Source organism: Cebus imitator, unplaced genomic scaffold (assembly GCF_001604975.1).
Source record: "Cebus imitator isolate Cc_AM_T3 unplaced genomic scaffold, Cebus_imitator-1.0 Scaffold317, whole genome shotgun sequence".
Classification (NCBI taxonomy): domain Eukaryota; kingdom Metazoa; phylum Chordata; class Mammalia; order Primates; family Cebidae; genus Cebus; species Cebus imitator.
This window is the reverse complement of record NW_016107632.1, coordinates 454,681-471,250: the sequence shown is the minus strand read 5'-3', so window position 1 is coordinate 471,250 and position 16,570 is coordinate 454,681. Positions and strand designations below refer to the sequence as shown.

At 44.0% G+C, this 16,570-nt stretch overlaps 1 protein-coding gene across 2 annotated transcripts in view; it reads left to right on the top strand.

Annotated features, from left to right (window-relative positions):
- Positions 1–16,570, top strand: part of LARGE1 (LARGE xylosyl- and glucuronyltransferase 1) — a 568,765-nt gene that overhangs the window by 196,318 nt on the left and 355,877 nt on the right. Inside the window, exons 1-2 of one of the 2 annotated variants that reach the window (XM_037729772.1) lie at positions 11,853–11,871; positions 14,471–14,772. In XM_037729772.1, coding sequence (XP_037585700.1) covers positions 14,569–14,772 — 204 coding nt within the window. In that variant the 5' untranslated portion in view covers positions 11,853–11,871; positions 14,471–14,568. Of the gene's footprint in view, positions 1–11,852; positions 11,872–14,470; positions 14,773–16,570 lie in introns of those variants that run through there. The other variant, XM_017504007.2, reaches the window with a different exon arrangement.

Genomic DNA, 16,570 nt, shown 5'->3' with positions numbered 1-16,570 from the left:
TATGCGCCACCATGCCCAGCTAATTTTTTGTATTTTTAGTAGAGATGGGGTTTCACCATGTTGACCAGGATGGTCTCGATCTCTTGACCTCGTGATCCACCCGCCTCAGCCTCCCACAGTGCTGGGATTACAGGCGTGAGCCACCGCGCCCGGCTGCGATTTTTTTTTTTTTACTTGCAGTAAATATGGCAAGTTACTTAAGCTTTTCTTAAGCTCAGTGAGCCTCTGTTTCTGCCTGTTTATAATGGGGACAGGAAACCTGTTTCAGAGAATTGGAATAACTACGTAAGATAATGTATGATGTTCACCCGGCCAGAGTGGGTGGTGAGTAAAGGAGCCCTAATCATGATCCTGATTTGAAATCCGATTCTCATCATTGAACTGTTGGAATAGTTGCTTGTATTCACCTGTATTCTTGATTTAGTATTCAAGATGTACCTGTTGGGTGCTTCCTATGTGCTTGGTTCCAGACCCTGGAGATAATCATTGTTGAAACAAATCCACAGAAGACTCTGCTACCATTGAACTTGTGTTCTAGAGGTGGAGACAGGCAAATAAAAAGGAAACAGATAAATTTACACTTGAGGAGAGTGTTGTGATGTGTGCAGTGGAGGAGGAGAAACCAGGGGACAGAGTGAGGAAACACTGTGGTGTCAGGGTGGGCAGAGATGGAATTTTTTGTTTTGTTTTGGTTTTGGTTTTTGATGCGGAATCTCGCTCTGTTGTCCAGGCTGTAGTGCAGTGGCACGATCTCGGATCATTGCAACTTCTGCCTCTTGGGTTCAAGCGACTCTTCTGCCTCAGCCTCCCAAGTAGCCACCACGCTTGGCTAATTTTTGTATTTTTTAGTAGAAATGGGGTTTCACCATATTGGCCAGGCTGATCTTTAACTCCTGACCTCGTGATCCGGCCATCTCTGCCTCCCAGAGTGTTAGGATTACAGGCATGAGCCACCGCGCCCGGCCAGGGATGGCGTTTTAAAGGCTGGTTGACAGATGCTGGTCTGAAGAATTATTATAGTTAAACAGATTCCTGATGAATGCGGTGAGAGCCAGTAGCAAGTGTAGAGGCTCTGAGTGGGAGAGTGCTTGCCATATATCCCGGGGACATCTGAAAGGCTGGCATGGCCTCCTCTGCCAAGGGAGCAGAAGACAGTTTTGAGGTCAGAAAGATGACTGTGGTTGAGACCTTACATGTAAGTCACTGTAAGTTCCTTGAGTTTTAAGTTTGATGGGAAGCCCTGGGAAGGCAGGTTCAAACAGGATCCAGATGTGGTCTGATAACCATTTTTAAAGGCCATCCAGCTGGGAGTGACAAGTAGAATGACCGAGGCAGAATGACCAGTTAGGTGGCTATTGAGCGAGTCCAGGTAAGAGGTGCTGGGTCCTAGAACTAGGGTCATAGTGGTGGGGGTTGTGGGGAAGTGTTTGTATTCAGGATATATTTCGAAGATCAAACCAGCATTCAAATACGTTGCTAATGGCATGCATGTGGGACATGAGGGAAAAAATTCAGGAATGCGTCCTAGATTTTTGGCCTCTGCATTGGGGACAAACGTGATGATAGTTTTTGGTCATCACTTTTGAGGAAAGGAGCCGAAGGTTTTGGAGGTGGAAATCCAAGGCTGTCACTTGGATGTGGGGACATCAAAGGACTCCCAAGTCATCGTCTCCTTCCACAATGTGGTGGCTGCGTAAGAACACCCAGTGTGTATTCACATCGTGCCAGGCACTGGGAAACAGATGATTCAGCATGGCTCCTGCCCTGAACAGGTGTTCAGTTACCATGTTGAGACAATGGAGGCGCCATAAAGGGTCGTTACACATGGAGTAAGAGCCGCCACCTTATCTGTGTTGTGGAAGGTAGTAGGAAATCTGAGGATTGTGAAAGGAGAGAAGGAGCCAGCTCACCCTGGGCAGGTCGGAGAAGGGTTACTAGAAGGGATTATTGAGCCAGGTGTGGGAGGGTCAGTGGTAATTCACCGAATGACAAAACATGGAAAGGAAATAACAAATTCTTAATGCTTATTCTAACTGCCCCCTTCAGGAAGTTAGCATAGGGCTTTTATGTGTAGGGGGCTCCTGAAATCCTTGTTAATGAGGCTCTTTGGTTCACTGAGGACTCTTCAGGGCCAGAAGATGGGAGTATAAAACACAGGAGATTTCACCAGCAATTTCAGAAAGTCCATCGAGGCTTGAACCAGGATCTCCTCTTGACAGATCAGCCCCATCACCCCCATCCTGATGCTGTCTCTGAGATCCGTCCCTCAGGTGTGCCTCTGTCTTGCAAGGGGCTCTTTGGGGTCAAAAACTAGGATCCTGTGCTGGAGGCTTCACCATCAAAGGCTTCTTCTTGGTCCCCTGTGTCTGGTACTGCTTCCTGCACTCAAGCCCATCCTTCGTCTTAACTTGTAGAAGAAAAGCCTGATTTGCCTTACAGTGGTATTGACTTAAGGGTTCTTAGTTTAATTCTTCTTACTTTTATAAGACTGCTGGAAGCACCTTATAAAAACTCTCAGGTGTAGGACTTGGAAGAAGATACCCACCCATCAAAAGCAGAGATGGCAGGTTTGAGCTTAATAAGTATTAGCACAATATTTTACCCAAACATCCATCTTGCTCTTGGTAACACTTTATCTTTGCGAAGTGCCCATCCCGATAAAGCATTATTTCTGTCAAGCTGAACTCCTGATGAAATCTTCTATTGCCCTCTCTCCCTGATCTATTTTGTTAAAACCTCATTCTGATTTTCTCCTAAGGAAAAAGGATTTGTAAGGAAAGAGTGAAAAAAGAGGTGATATGTTTTTGGTTTTGTTTTGTTTTCTTTTTCCTCCTCTTATTTCTAATGTAGATCTTTGTGAGAATTGGAATATAACTTTAATGCAAGTCAAACTGTTAAAGGGGGTTGCACACGACTATGAATAAGGAAAAGAAGATAGGAAAAAGGAGGACAGTCACTTACAGGCAAAGGAATGTCCAGGCAGGCTTTTGCTTGTTTTCTCTTGTTTTTAATTTACAATTGAGCTGAGGAAGATAGCACTGGTTTAGGTGAAGGGGGAGTTTACAGCAAAGGGATGCTATTGGAGGAATCGAGCCCATTCACAAGAGTACTTGCTTCCATTGCTTTTTAGAATGGGTTAGAAATTCTGCATGGCAGCTACTCATGCTGTTGGTTGGCTGTGTTGCCACTGCTAACTTTAACAAGTACCGAGTCCTCCTTATCTTTCATAACTAGCTCTTTCGATTTGTCTTTTTACCAGCCTCATCCTTTGTGTCTCATCTGGTCCCACTATTGTAGAGTGAACACTGCAGGCCAGAGTTGGACACTTCTGGTGAAGTGTGGCTTGCGTACCAGGTGGCATCCATAGAAGGCTGGGCAAGGGGTGAGGTGTTTGGACGAAGGGCAGTGGTTTGTCTCAAAGCCAATTGACTGTGGAGGAGATGGGGTATGTCAGAGGGGCCTGAGAATATGGTGCAAGTCAAGTCCATCCTCACTGATGTCAGAGCTCCTGAAAAGATGGGGCAGGGGCTTTCTTTCCATGTTATCCTTGCTTACATGCAGTATAAGGAAAGAGAACTTTTGCTCAGGTTTGGCATGTGTGCAATCTCGGGTGCAGTGCGCAGTCACGTCAAATTTGGACACTTTAAAAACATTGTGAGATTCTTTTGGGATCTCTCTTTCTTTCTCTCTCTTTCTTTCTTTTCTTTCTTCTTTCTTTCATTTGGCTCATCGGCTGTTTTTTGTGTTAATGTATTTTATGTGTGACCCAAGACAATTCCTCTTCTTCCATTGTGGCCCAGGGAAGCCAAAAGATTGGACACCCCTGCTCTAGACTTTTAGTGATATTTCACATTCAGTTTTCTTCTTACAGTCCCAGGGCAATCATGGGACTACTGTCTAGGTTATCAAAGTCTGAGTGGGTTATCTGGTAGTCCGCCTCCCTCCCGAGGACAGCAGGGCACCATAGTTCAATTCCGATGCAGTCCAATTTAAGTCACACTTGTGATGTCAGGTCATCATTCGGTTGGATCCTTTTTGGTAAGGTTCCCTAACTCTTCTCCATAGATGTGAATTTCACTTGGATATTTTACCCCTGAAGTTAGATGATCACAGCAGGAAGAGGCAGGAAAGCACAAGAAGCAGAATTGAGTGGAGTCAGGTCTTTGCTGATCTGTCTGGCATCCTCAGTCAGCTGCTGTTTGCCATTGAAATTTTTCATCCTTCTGTAACCCAAACCAGACATTGTCAGTGTTCCTCACTTGTAAAAAAAAAAAAAAAAATCACAGAAATACTGGGTGCATTGGCTCGCACCTATAATCCCAGCACCTTAGCAGGCTGAGGCGGATGGATCACTTGAGGTCAGAAGATCGAGAACAGCCTGGCCAACATGGTAAAACCTGGTCTTTAGTAAAAATACAAAAATTAGCCAGGCATGGTGGCATGCGCCTGTAATCCCAGCTACTTGGGAGGCTGAAGAAAGAGAATCGCTTGTACATGGAAGGCGGAGGTTGCAGTGAGCCGAGATTGTGTCTCTGCACTCCAGCCTGGGTGACAGAGTGAGACCCTGGCTCAAAAACAAGAAAAAAAATTACAGAACCTCTTTTGGTAAATGAATATGGCCACCAAGAATGACTATTTAAGGTTTACTGCAAGTACGGATTCACAAAGTGAGAAAAGGAGAGTTTTCAACATACTTAGTGTGATGAATGCAAAATAAAATTAAAAACCTTTGCTAAAAAATCATCCCATGTGGGTCTTTTGATTTGAACAAAATTTTGGCTACAAAAAAAAAAATCAAACCTCATTAAAAATTTTTACTGTAAAATATGATTCTTCTCTGCACATGTGATTCGCCTCACTCTTGGAACATTTTAGTGGGATTTTATAAGGGCTATGAATATTTCATATGAAATAACACGTTTATTGCAAAGATTTTAAAAAATTAAATCAGTGGGGAGAAACACTTATGAAATCTTTCATCTTGAGTGCCACTAAAGAGAAAATTAAGCAATTCTATAGTATTTCTGCATCTGATTTTATAGTAAATAGCCACATTGAGGACACTCAGTTGATGCTTTGCAAAGGATAAAATCATTGTGGTTGTTTAACTTTTAGTTTTGACGAATCTACCAACAAAGGGGATTGTGTCCAACTATTGCATATGTATGAAATAGGACTCAAGAAACTGGGGAAGGAGAAAGGCTGCTTTCTCAGACTCAGCCATTGGAGACTACCACTAAAGCTGGTGGTTTCTTGGAGGCTATGTAAGAAATGATTGACGTTCAGGGGTTAACTGGAGGCAGAGGCTCATCAAAGATAACTGGAATGTAAATGTATTGTGCCCTCACACACAGATCAGTTGTCAGGATTTGTGGTGAATATGTTTACTTTTTCTAGTAGACACTGTTATCATTACCATCCAATGACTGTTTTCTATACCACCTGGTGATCTAAGAGAAGACCTTGACTCTGCTGTCAAATCTATTTTTCTAGGAAACAGAGCACTAAATACATTATCTTTTTTTGGCCTTGTTTGGTGCCTGTTCGAATGGTACTAACAAAGCCCTTCTGTCCATACTCAGATACTCGGACTCCTTGGGAATATGATGGGCCAGTTACAGAAGCAGAAAGATGCAGGTACCCCATCACGGTGGTTCAAAGACCAACCACCTCCAACTTTCAGAACTTAGCATATTTGGCCAAAAGAAACCCCCAAAAAGAAACACACCAAAGCATTTGAAGCTTTGAAATCATTGAACCTGAAGTTTCAAGAGACAAAAACTGTTATCATGGCTCGTTAGGACACACTTGAAGCATTTATAATCTAAACCCAGGTATGGATACAGCAAATTGGTGCTAAAAATGTCTTCATTTTCTTGACTTAATGAAGCTTTTTAGCTAACGTTCTTGGAAATGACTTTATGGAAGACAAAAGTCAGATCTCATTCAGGCTATTATGGTGCAATGAATCCAGGCTTCTTTCCCTGGCACTGTGGTTACAAATTCTTTTTAGAAACTGGTAAGGAACTCTTTTTTTTTCTCTTCACTGTTCTTCCATCTTTGTCAAAAGATCTGTCTCCAGGGCCTTTGCTGGAACTCAAGTGTGCTTTGGTTGCCAAACATAACTTCCAGAAAATCACTTAGGGGAATTTTGGGGTAAAACATTCCCTGTGTACCTCATAACAAGCGAGCAGCCTTTGTGTGTCGTCATTGCCATTTTCCTTCCCACAGCAAATCAGATTCCATGCTTTTGAAACTTAAGAAAATGGCCCAACCTGGACCTATATCTTGCTATGACTTACATACTGCCTAGAAAGGAAAAGCTGATGACACGTTGGCAGACTCAGCTCTTCTGTGGACATCTCGTGATCAAAATTAACTTTTAAGATCAAATGGAGTTTTCTAAATTTTTATGAAATAACTTTGGCTTCAGTATTTAATTTACTTTGAAACATCAAATGATGTTTGATATTTGGCATTGAATGAGGGTGTGAAATCTTTATGTTAATTAAAAGGAGGGCATTTTCTAAAAAAAAATTACAAATTGCTCAATGGATATAGTCTCATATAGAAAATGAAAACTTGAAACATTCATTAGAATAAGGTGACATATGATTGGTCAAGAGAAGGGAGACAGAAACCAGGGATGCTGGAGAGTCAGGCAGCGGGGCTGTTAGGTAACTGCTTTTGAAGGAGACGGTCTTCCCGGAAGCAGGGGGATGCAGAGGAGCAAAGCAGGCCCTATGCTTGGAGGAGCTGGAATACCAGGAAATCATGTGGGTCTGAGTCATGTAATGGGAGCTGCTGAAAGAATACAGTAGAGGCTTGTGTAAGGAAAATGGGATACAGGGTCAGAGCAATACGATAATTAAGTGTGGCAATGCTAAGACCTCCTTTGCATCCAAGCTGGAGAATCTGGGGAAATGCCTAAGCCAGCATTTCTCAGCCTTGGCTACACATTAGAATCTCATGGGAGTGGCTGCTTTTAAAAATGCTGAAAACTCAAAGGAATGTAAATCATTCTGTTACAAAGATACATGCACACGTATGTTTATTGCAGCACAATTCACAGTAGCAAAGACATGGAATCAATAGAGATGCCCATCATAGACTTGATAAAGAAAATGTGGTCCCTATACACCATGGAATACTATGCAGCCATGAAAAGGAATGAGATCATGTCCTTTGCATGGACATGGATGAAGCTGGAAGCCATTATCCTCAGCAGACTAACACAGGAACAGATAACCAAACACTGCATGTTCTCATAAGTGGAAGCTGAACAATGAGCACATGGACACAAGGAGGGAGACAACACAGCTGAGGCCTGTTGGGGAGTTGGGGGAGGGGGTAGCATCAGGAAGAATAGCTAATGGATGCTGGGCTTAATACCTAGGTGATGGGTTGATCTGTGCAGCAAACTACCATGGCACACATTTACCTATGTAATAAACCTGCATGTCCTGCACATGTATCCCGGACCTTAAATTTTTCAAAAAATGCCAATAACTAGACCCCCACTTCCAGAGATGCTGTATGAATTCATCTAGGTTGGGGCCACTGCACATTCATGCTTTTACGTTTTCCAAGTTATTTAATGCCAGCCCAGATTGAGAACCACTGGCCTGAGGGACCAGGGAATGAAGCAGAAACAGCCACCACAACCACAAATTAGATTCGAATTATTCAGAGGGTGGTGAGCAGGAGACATTCTGATTTGGTGCAAGAAAGAGCCACTTCTCTGGAGCCAGTGAACCTGGGTTCAAGGCTCTCCCTCTGCCATTGTTACTGGGGTAACATTGAACTAGTGAAATCATGTGTCTGTTTCTCTTTTTTTGTTTTTTTCATTAGTCGAGTGGAAATAGAACACCCACTTCATGACGTTGCATAAATTAAAATGAGACGACACACACAGCACCCAAGGACATGCACTCATTGGGAAGTGACCAAGTATGTGTTGAATTTGATGGATGACCTTGAAGTAGATAGAGTTGGTTTGTACATTGTCAGCCTGTAAACGTGGTGGAAGTAGGACTGAAGAACGTTATCCACGGCACCTGTGAGGGAGCTGACAGGAACAGGGAGAAATCGGAGGCAGGGGGACTAACCGAGGAGACCCACACAGTGTTCTACGACAGGGTCCATCATCTGTGTCCCAGAAGTATGCCAGATCGAGCCCTCTGCTTGTTTTTGGAAACAAAATTTGACTGGAACATAGCCACAGCCGTTTGTTATATATTTCTGTGGCTGCTTTTATGCTACAATGGCAGTCGAGTGCTTGCAGCAGAGATTGCATAGCCTGCAAAATAAAACATATTGACTCTGGATGTTTACAGAAAAAGTTTGATGACCCCTGTTTTAGGATAAGATTAAGAGGCTGGGCTTCGGATGAGATGTTCCAAATCAAATGAGAAGAGCGAGTGCTTCAAACATCAGGAAGGAAGAATTGGCAGGCCTCAGCGACAGATTGTACGTAGGGAGATTTTGCCATATAAAGGTTAGGGATGTAGTGTCTTTATCACAGGCGGGATGATGCAGGGAGGACAGCTTTCCTGAAATCTGGCCCTGAGTGCAAGAGTTTGCTTTCCTAGACGAGGGAGACCTGGGTCTGTCGTCCCTGAAAGGGTCCCAGCCCCTTTGGTGGGAGGCCCATCCAGGCCCTGGCCCTGCCTGTGTTAATGATCCCCAGTCTTATTCATTTCAAAGAGCAATCCAGAGATATTCAGCACATTCAGATTAACTGAGATCGTCACTTAGGACATTCTGGATGGTGAGTCCCTAATCTCTGGCACTGCACTGCACGGAGGTTGATTTTCAATTTACCTTCTTTGTTCTGAATCTTAGATGTTTTGATTCTTAATTCAGAACATTCATCTCAAGTGGATTCAGAGATTCATTTTCGATGATGAATTCATGTTTGTTGAGAACTTTTGGAGGGAGGAAGACGATGTTGTCAGCTTAGTTTTTGAATAATGTCTTGTTTGACATTTTAAGCTGAAAATGGGCTGAACCGCAGATCAACACATACACCTATTCTGTGATAGAACGGTACATCATGTGGATGCATAGACTGTGTATATCTAAAGAGTGGAAACCAGGAAGGAAAGGTAATGGAGAAACAAAGGTAAAGGCACTTACAGACAAGGGATCTTATCCACTGCTGCCTGTGTGTACCCTGCCTGTAGCTTTAGTGGGCTTGGGTTGAGAGAAGTGCGGGGAGTTTGAGTATTGAAATGGTTTTGCTGTGTCCCTACCCAAATCCCATTTTGAATCGTAGCTCACATAATTTTCACATATTATGGGAGAGACGCATGGGAGATAATTGAATCATGGGGCGGTTCCCCCATACTGTTCTCATGGCAGTGAGTAAGTATTCCAAATCCCATGCTCTTATTAATCTACTCGATTAGTTTGCTTTTCTCAGTTCTCTCTCCCTCTTCCCCAGTATTTAGCATTGTAATGAGATGTATTTTAAAATCACTGGTAGTTTATGATGCGCTAGGCATTTAATGCCGTTTTTAACAGAAAGTGCTACACGTTCTTCTTTTTCTTTCTTCCTCAAATGCTTGTGAAGCATAGGAAGCATGCCAGGACCTGGGGGTGGAGACCAGGCACTGGTGTGATCTGCAGGCCATTCATTGTTCATCCCTGGATTTGTCAGCGTTCTTTAGAGAAGCAGTGGTATTAGGGTGTGTATGTACAGCTATGTTTATTGTAAGGAAATGGCTTACATGATTATGGAAGCCAACCAATTCCAAAATCTTCAGGGTGAGTCAGCAAGCTGGAGACCCAGGAGAGCTGATGTGTAGGCCTAGTTTAAGTCCAAAAGCCTGAAAACCAGGAGATCTCATGGAGGTGTTCCATTCCAAATTCCAGTAGGCTCGGGACCCAGAAAGATCTGGTGATTCAGTTTGAGTTGGAAGGCAAGAAAAAGGTGATGTTCCAATTCAAAGACTGTCAGGCAGGATGGGTTCTCTTGTATTGGGAGGATGGTCAGCATTTTTTATCTATTTATGCCTTCGACTAATGGGAGGTAGCCAACACACACCAGGAGAGGATACCTGCTTTACTCAGCCTAACAATCTAAATGTTAATCTCATCCAAAAACACCTTTCAAAAGAACATCCAAAATGACATTTGACCACATATTTGGGTACCACATGGCCCAGCTGAGTTGATGCATAAAACTAACCATTACAATCCTTAAACTGTTGCCGGTCTGCAGCAAGATACCTATGAAACTAGAGACTAGGCATTTAGAAGCATCTAGAGCAAGTGGACTTTGTCGCTGGCATCAAGTGTATGATCAGTAGTCTTGATTAACATAGCATAGACCAATTTGTTTAATTCCAGTGATGAGTCACACGTGGGCCAAGCTCTATTGTGCCTTTGTGTGTTAGGGGCAAATTTGTGTCCAGGATGGATTGGGGGAGGGAGAAAAACTGGTTCTTCACCGCTGATAGTTTGAGAAATACCAATGTGGGCACAGTTGTTTACAAAACCCTGTGTGGTGGGCTTTACGGCCTGTACCCAAAGCTTGAGGGGCGTTCCTGCGACAGGCCAGTGCCTGTAAAACGTAACAGAGAATTGCAGACCCTCTCTCCTCCCCTTATTCTCAGAGACAGGAGAAGCCTGAGCAAAAAGGACAGGAGCCAGAAAAAGGAATAGTCCAGGAATAAAAGCCGGAGTCAGGACGAATAAAACTAGAATGAGCTGTGAATCTGGCAAGGCAGCCGGGCCCACTTGTATACACTTCTGATCATGTGGTGTTGGGATCATCTGGACCATACAGCTCCGAAGGGTTAGAGCTAAGAGGGGACTCGGAGCACATCTCAGGGCCCCACCTTTCAGAAGGCGAAACTGGCTGAGGAAAAGGAAGGGGCTGGCCCAAGTTAGCGGAACAGACCAGAAAGGGCAGTCCTGCCATTAATTGAGCACTTCTTCCATGCCAGGAGTTGGGCACAGCAGGAATGTTGCTTTTTTTCAACACTGGTTCCTCTCTTTGAGGCCTGACATTAGTTATTTAGTATGGCTTCATTGGTGACAAATCTCTAGACCTTTTAATAGTGGGGAAAACCCCTGGAAGTCTTTGAGAGTTAAGTTTGATTAAAACCATTTGGGTTCTAAAGCAGTGCAGAAATGGACACACAGGATGTTGAACAGCATTTCTCTTAAGACCTTAATCAAGCAATTATAATTTACATAAATGTTTAAAATATGGGGCTTTCAGGAGAGGGACTGGAGAATGTGACCAAGCCTCTTTGGTGAAGCCTGCTTGCCTGTCCCTCCATGTTTGTAAGGATTAACCTTGAACCCTGCTAAGGATGAAGGCAGGAAGGTCAGCAGTGCCTCATCTCAGAGGACATAACCAAGGAAGCCAAGGTCTGTTGACTGCTCGTTCCCATATACAACACGCAGAACAACCCTGTGTTGTGAAAATACGGTGTTTTATTCTTTACATCATCAACTCATCTTACACATGGCATGACTTTCCCTCACTGAGAAAGGGTCACAAGAACTCACTGATGCCGAGCACCTCCCAATAAGGGGCACAGTCCTCTGTATTTTATTAATCTTTCTTAAGGCTACCATTATTCTTGTTTATGTTATGTTCCCATTTCACACAAGAGAAAAACGAAGCTCAGAGCATTGATGTAACCCCTCCAAAGATCAAACTCACAGGTCCCATTTATGAATTTTCTAGAGCCTCTAGGACCCTGTTGACCTTCCTGCACTTCTGCCCCAATGCTCCAGAATCCTTTCCTGAGGAGGAGACCCTCTTAGTCTCCAGAGCTTTATCTTTTTTGGTGGGGATGGTTGGGCTGGAGTGCAATGGCACAGTCTTTGCTCACTGCAACCTCCGCCTCCCAGGTTCAAGTGATTCTCCTGCCTCAGTCTCCCGAGTTGCTGGGATTACAGTCATATGCCATCACACCCGGCTAATTTTTTGTATTTTTAGTAGAGATAGGATTTCACTATGTTGGCCAGGATTGTCTCGAACTCCTGACCTCGTGACCTGCCTGCCTTGGCCTCCCAAAATGTTGGGATTACGGATGTGAGCTACCATGCCTGGCCTTTTACCTCTTAACTTAGCACATAAATGCAGGAGCATAGCCGAGCGCAACATCCAGGAGACCTTGTTTACAGTCAAGCGGCAGCATAATGGGAACACGGTTTAAACTTTAGTCTGAGTCTCTGGATCAGTAATGAGGATAACTGTTACCACTTCCTTGCGCTGATAGCAACCTAAGGCATTATCAGCATGAGGTCCCTAGCCTGGTGCACATCCGTGTAGTTGGTAAAGAAAGCGTAATTCCTGTGGAAGCCAGATGTTCATCTTGACCCACTCCTGCTCAAAGGGTCTATGGTAGTTGAGAAAACACAATTATGAATAGCTGCCTCTTCTTTTTCATTCTTACTTGTACCAAACAGGGAGACAGATCTTCAAAAGTTTGGGTTGAAGCTTGTAATTGGCCAGCCGGTGACAATGCAACCCTAATCAGCCTGTGATTTCACATCCTCTACCGATTCTGCCTTGGCCTTTGATTTTGTGGTCCCAGGCAGTGCCCTTCAGCGAAGCATATTTGTTGCATTGATAGGAGAGGACCAGGAGCTTAGGCATTTAACCCTGAGGTGATTAAGAGGAAAAAAAAATGAGTCCTATTTGTTAAGGTCCAAAGATACATCACAAGCCCTGGGCAGAGGTCGACACAGCACAAGTGAGATGTATAGGGTGTAATTCATCACATTCTTTAATCCTCAAGTTTATGAGTCATAGAGACTCTCTGGGACAGTTCGGAAGCTCAGTGGGGTTTGGGCAGGAAGGAAAAACTTGAAGTATGGAAAAAGAAGAGTGTTTTTGTTTTGTTTTGTTTTGTTTTTTTGACAGGCAGCTGAGAGAGGATGATTTTCTAGAGATAATGCTTTTTTGCTTGGTAATCCCTGAGGTGGCTGTACATAGCTGGAGCCCAGGATTTCTGCAGAGTGGAAGCAGAAACAAGTGATGGCTTTGGGTATGCCTTGTGTCACTGGGACCCCTGAACAGTAAGCATGCCTTGAGCACCTACTGTATACAAGGTGATATGCTAAGTATTCTTGGGAGATGGAGTTTTTACACCAATAAGTTTTTTAAATGTTAACTCTTTGAATAACCTGTAATAAACGTTTACTTAAATGGAGAGTGCACAGGCTCAGCCATCAGAGAGACCTGGTTGCGAATTCTGACCCCACCATTCTGCCAGTATCACACTGAGAGACTTGTGTATCCTCTCTGTGCCTGAGTCTTCATTGCAGGGTTATGTGATGTTCATAGAGTGTTGCTGGCACTCACTTTAATGGTAACTGTTTTCCTGGGAAAACCTTAAGATGGGTCATGCTCCTATATCTTTCTTCTTTGTTGCCTTTAATTATTTTATTCTTGGCATGGAACCATGCATCCACCCTTCTGGCGTTTCTCAGACTTTGTGACACGTTACCACAAAGACAAGTAAGACCTGCCTTTGCCTACCTTGAACTCCCAGTCTTCATAGGAAACATTTAGTAAAACCGTTTACCAAATACAGGATGGCAGATACATGTTTTCGTAGCGCTACATTCAAATCATTATAGGAATATGTGGAAAGATACCTTGCCTGCAAATGGAGGATGGTTTCCCCTGAGAGGTGATGCTTTGAAAACAGGATTTTGAAAGATGTATAGGAGTTTGCATAAGAAGAGCTCAATAAACGTAGTCATTATTACTATCTTTTTTCCTTTTACTCCTCCTCTTCCTCTCTTGCCCTCCTCTACTTCCTCATACTCCTTCTCCCCTCCACTGTCTCTCTCCAATCCCCCCTACCCTTTGTTTTCCTAATCCTTTTTTTTTTTTTTTTTTTGAGAGAGAGTCTCTCTCTCTAACCAGGCTGGAGTGCAGCGGTGTGTCTCGGCCCACTGCAACCTCTGCCTCCTGGGTTTAAGCGATTCTCCTGCCTCAGACACCCAAGTAGCTGTGACTACAGGCGCATGCCACCACACCCTGCTAATTTTCGTATTTTTAGTAGAGGTGGGATTTCACCATGTTGGCCACGATGGTCTCGATCTCTTGACCCTGTGATCAAGAGATTACACTTGTTTCATGGGATTACAGGCGTGAGCCACTGCACACGGCCCATAATTCTTTATTGTTAAGAATGCCTATGTAGAAACATGCCAAGTAGAGGAAGACAGTACGTTTAATTAGAAACAGTTTTATTGCAATTGCCATCTCTAAAAAGCATATTAGTTTCTATCACCATAATAAGTTGTTCTGTTCTCAACTTTGTTCCCAGTTCAATCTGGATGCATTTATTTGTAACTCACTTTCCATCTGCTTCCCTTAAACATGGGATTGTGCAAGGAGCTTCACCATGTAGTAATGGATGTCTGGGAAACTTGGAGGGGCTTGTGGCATGGTTCATCCTGTTTAATGCTTCTCGGGTCTGTCGCTCCCCAGATGGAAAGCCCGTGTCTCTGTCACCGCTGGAGTCCCAGGCGCACAGCCCCAGGTACACGGCCTCCAGCCAGCGAGAGCGAGAGAGCCTGGAGGTGCGCATGCGTGAGGTGGAGGAGGAGAACCGCGCCCTCCGCAGGCAGCTCAGCCTGGCCCAGGGCCGAGCCCCTGCCCATCGACGAGGCAACCACTCCAAGACCTACTCCATGGAGGAGGGCACTGGAGACAGCGAGAACCTTCGGGCTGGCATCGTGGCAGGCAACAGCTCCGAGTGTGGGCAGCAGCCAGTCGTGGAGAAATGCGAGGTAAAGGGCACCTGCAGCCTGGGGAGGAAGTTGTCCAAAGTCCCTATTGCCCTCACCCCTTGCAGATGCCTTCTGGAAACACAGCCAGATGCCAAGAACTGGCATTGTTGATTCTAGCCCGGTGTGTAAGTCTGGCTTGCTCGCTAACTTTGCCGAATGGCCTGACAAGTCATTTAGCCTCTCTTGAGCCTCAGTTTTCCCATCTGAAAATGGGATACACGAAGGCTTAATCCACAGATATTAAGAGGAGCTAAGGGGTAGAAACTTGCACTTGTGTCTGTTTGGTTCATGTTGACATGCCCAGGGTTTCTACACCTAGCTGTCATCCTGTAGGCCCTGTTTCTTAGACTATGGTGTGAATGGTGCACCTGGAGTTGTGGCCCAGTTGGGCAGTTCCCTTAGACTTCATTATCACTTCACCATATAAACAGCCTCTGCAATTCAGAACCAGGGACTGGCTCCTTATTTAAAGCATTAATTTGAACTTGGGACTGGTTCCTTATTTAAATCATTTATTTGAACTTTTATAGCTTAATATCACATCTCCCCTTTTAGAGGCTGCTTTCTTTCTTAGCAGCTCTTTGGAACTGTGGGACACTTAACAGTATTCTATTTCCTCAGATACCTGCATCCATGCTGATATGTGCAGTGAACGCCCATACACGCATTTCCACTTCTCATGGTGGAGACGAATTGGAGCATTGCTATTCATAGGAAGGCCTTTTCAGACATAGACAAGACTAAATTCATATCCCAGCGTTAGCAATTTATGCATTGAGCACACTTGAGCCAGTTGCCTTAACTTCTGTGAACTCCAGGTGTCTCAGCAGTCAACTTCAGAAAATTAGACGTGCTTCATGGAGTATTTGTGAGCAGTAAATAGGATGGTCATATAAAGCCTTGACTAGCGCCTCACACATAGTACATTTTCAAAATGATGGTTTTTATTATTTTTGGTTAAACACAGATGTGACCTTTATTCCATTTTCTGGAATAAAGAAGAATACTTAGACTTCAGACTCCCTAAAGAGAGAACACTTTGCAAACTGTGGTATGCCATTTGTTTGAATGGGGTTATTAGTAATATTGGTGATACCATCCATTGTAACTAAAAATGTGGCTCTCCCATGTCACTTAAAAACACGGGGCTTCCTCAGTGGTGTAGACTAAGTTCTTTGGAAGTTCAGTGGTGATGGAGGAGACTTTAAACAAATGGCCAAGGAGAGCCCTTGAGGATAGGAGCATGTCTCAGGTTTCTCAAGCCTGGTTGAAGTATGGATTGCTGGAGAGGTAGAGGATGTCTGTCAGAGAATATCCAAGGAGGAATGTGCCATGTGAGAAGGAACCGTGTGAAACAAATGTCCATCATAGCAGGAAAGAATTGAGGACCTAGTGAGTTGGTCCTTCAGCCAAACCCAGAGAACCTGGGCGAGGATGTGGTTCCACTGCTTCGCCGTCACTCATTCATTTATCTATCCCTTCAGCAAACATTTATTGTACTCGTGTTTTGTGTCTCTGTTTTGTGTATTGGGAAACAGTGTGAACAACAGCAACAAAAAAAAGATGGAACCCCCTTCCCTCTGGTTCTCTCCATTCTGTCATAGGAGTTAGGGGAGAGATGATAAATAAATAAGTACAGATGTCAGGATGTGATAAATGCTGCACATTTATTCACTGTGACTATATGCCAGGCCCACTGTCCTTCAGTCTTTGACAACCATTGTCAGTGGCTTGTGTTAGTTAATATCTCTGTATTTCCTAATAATATTAAGAAAATGGGCACTGAACCATGTTAACA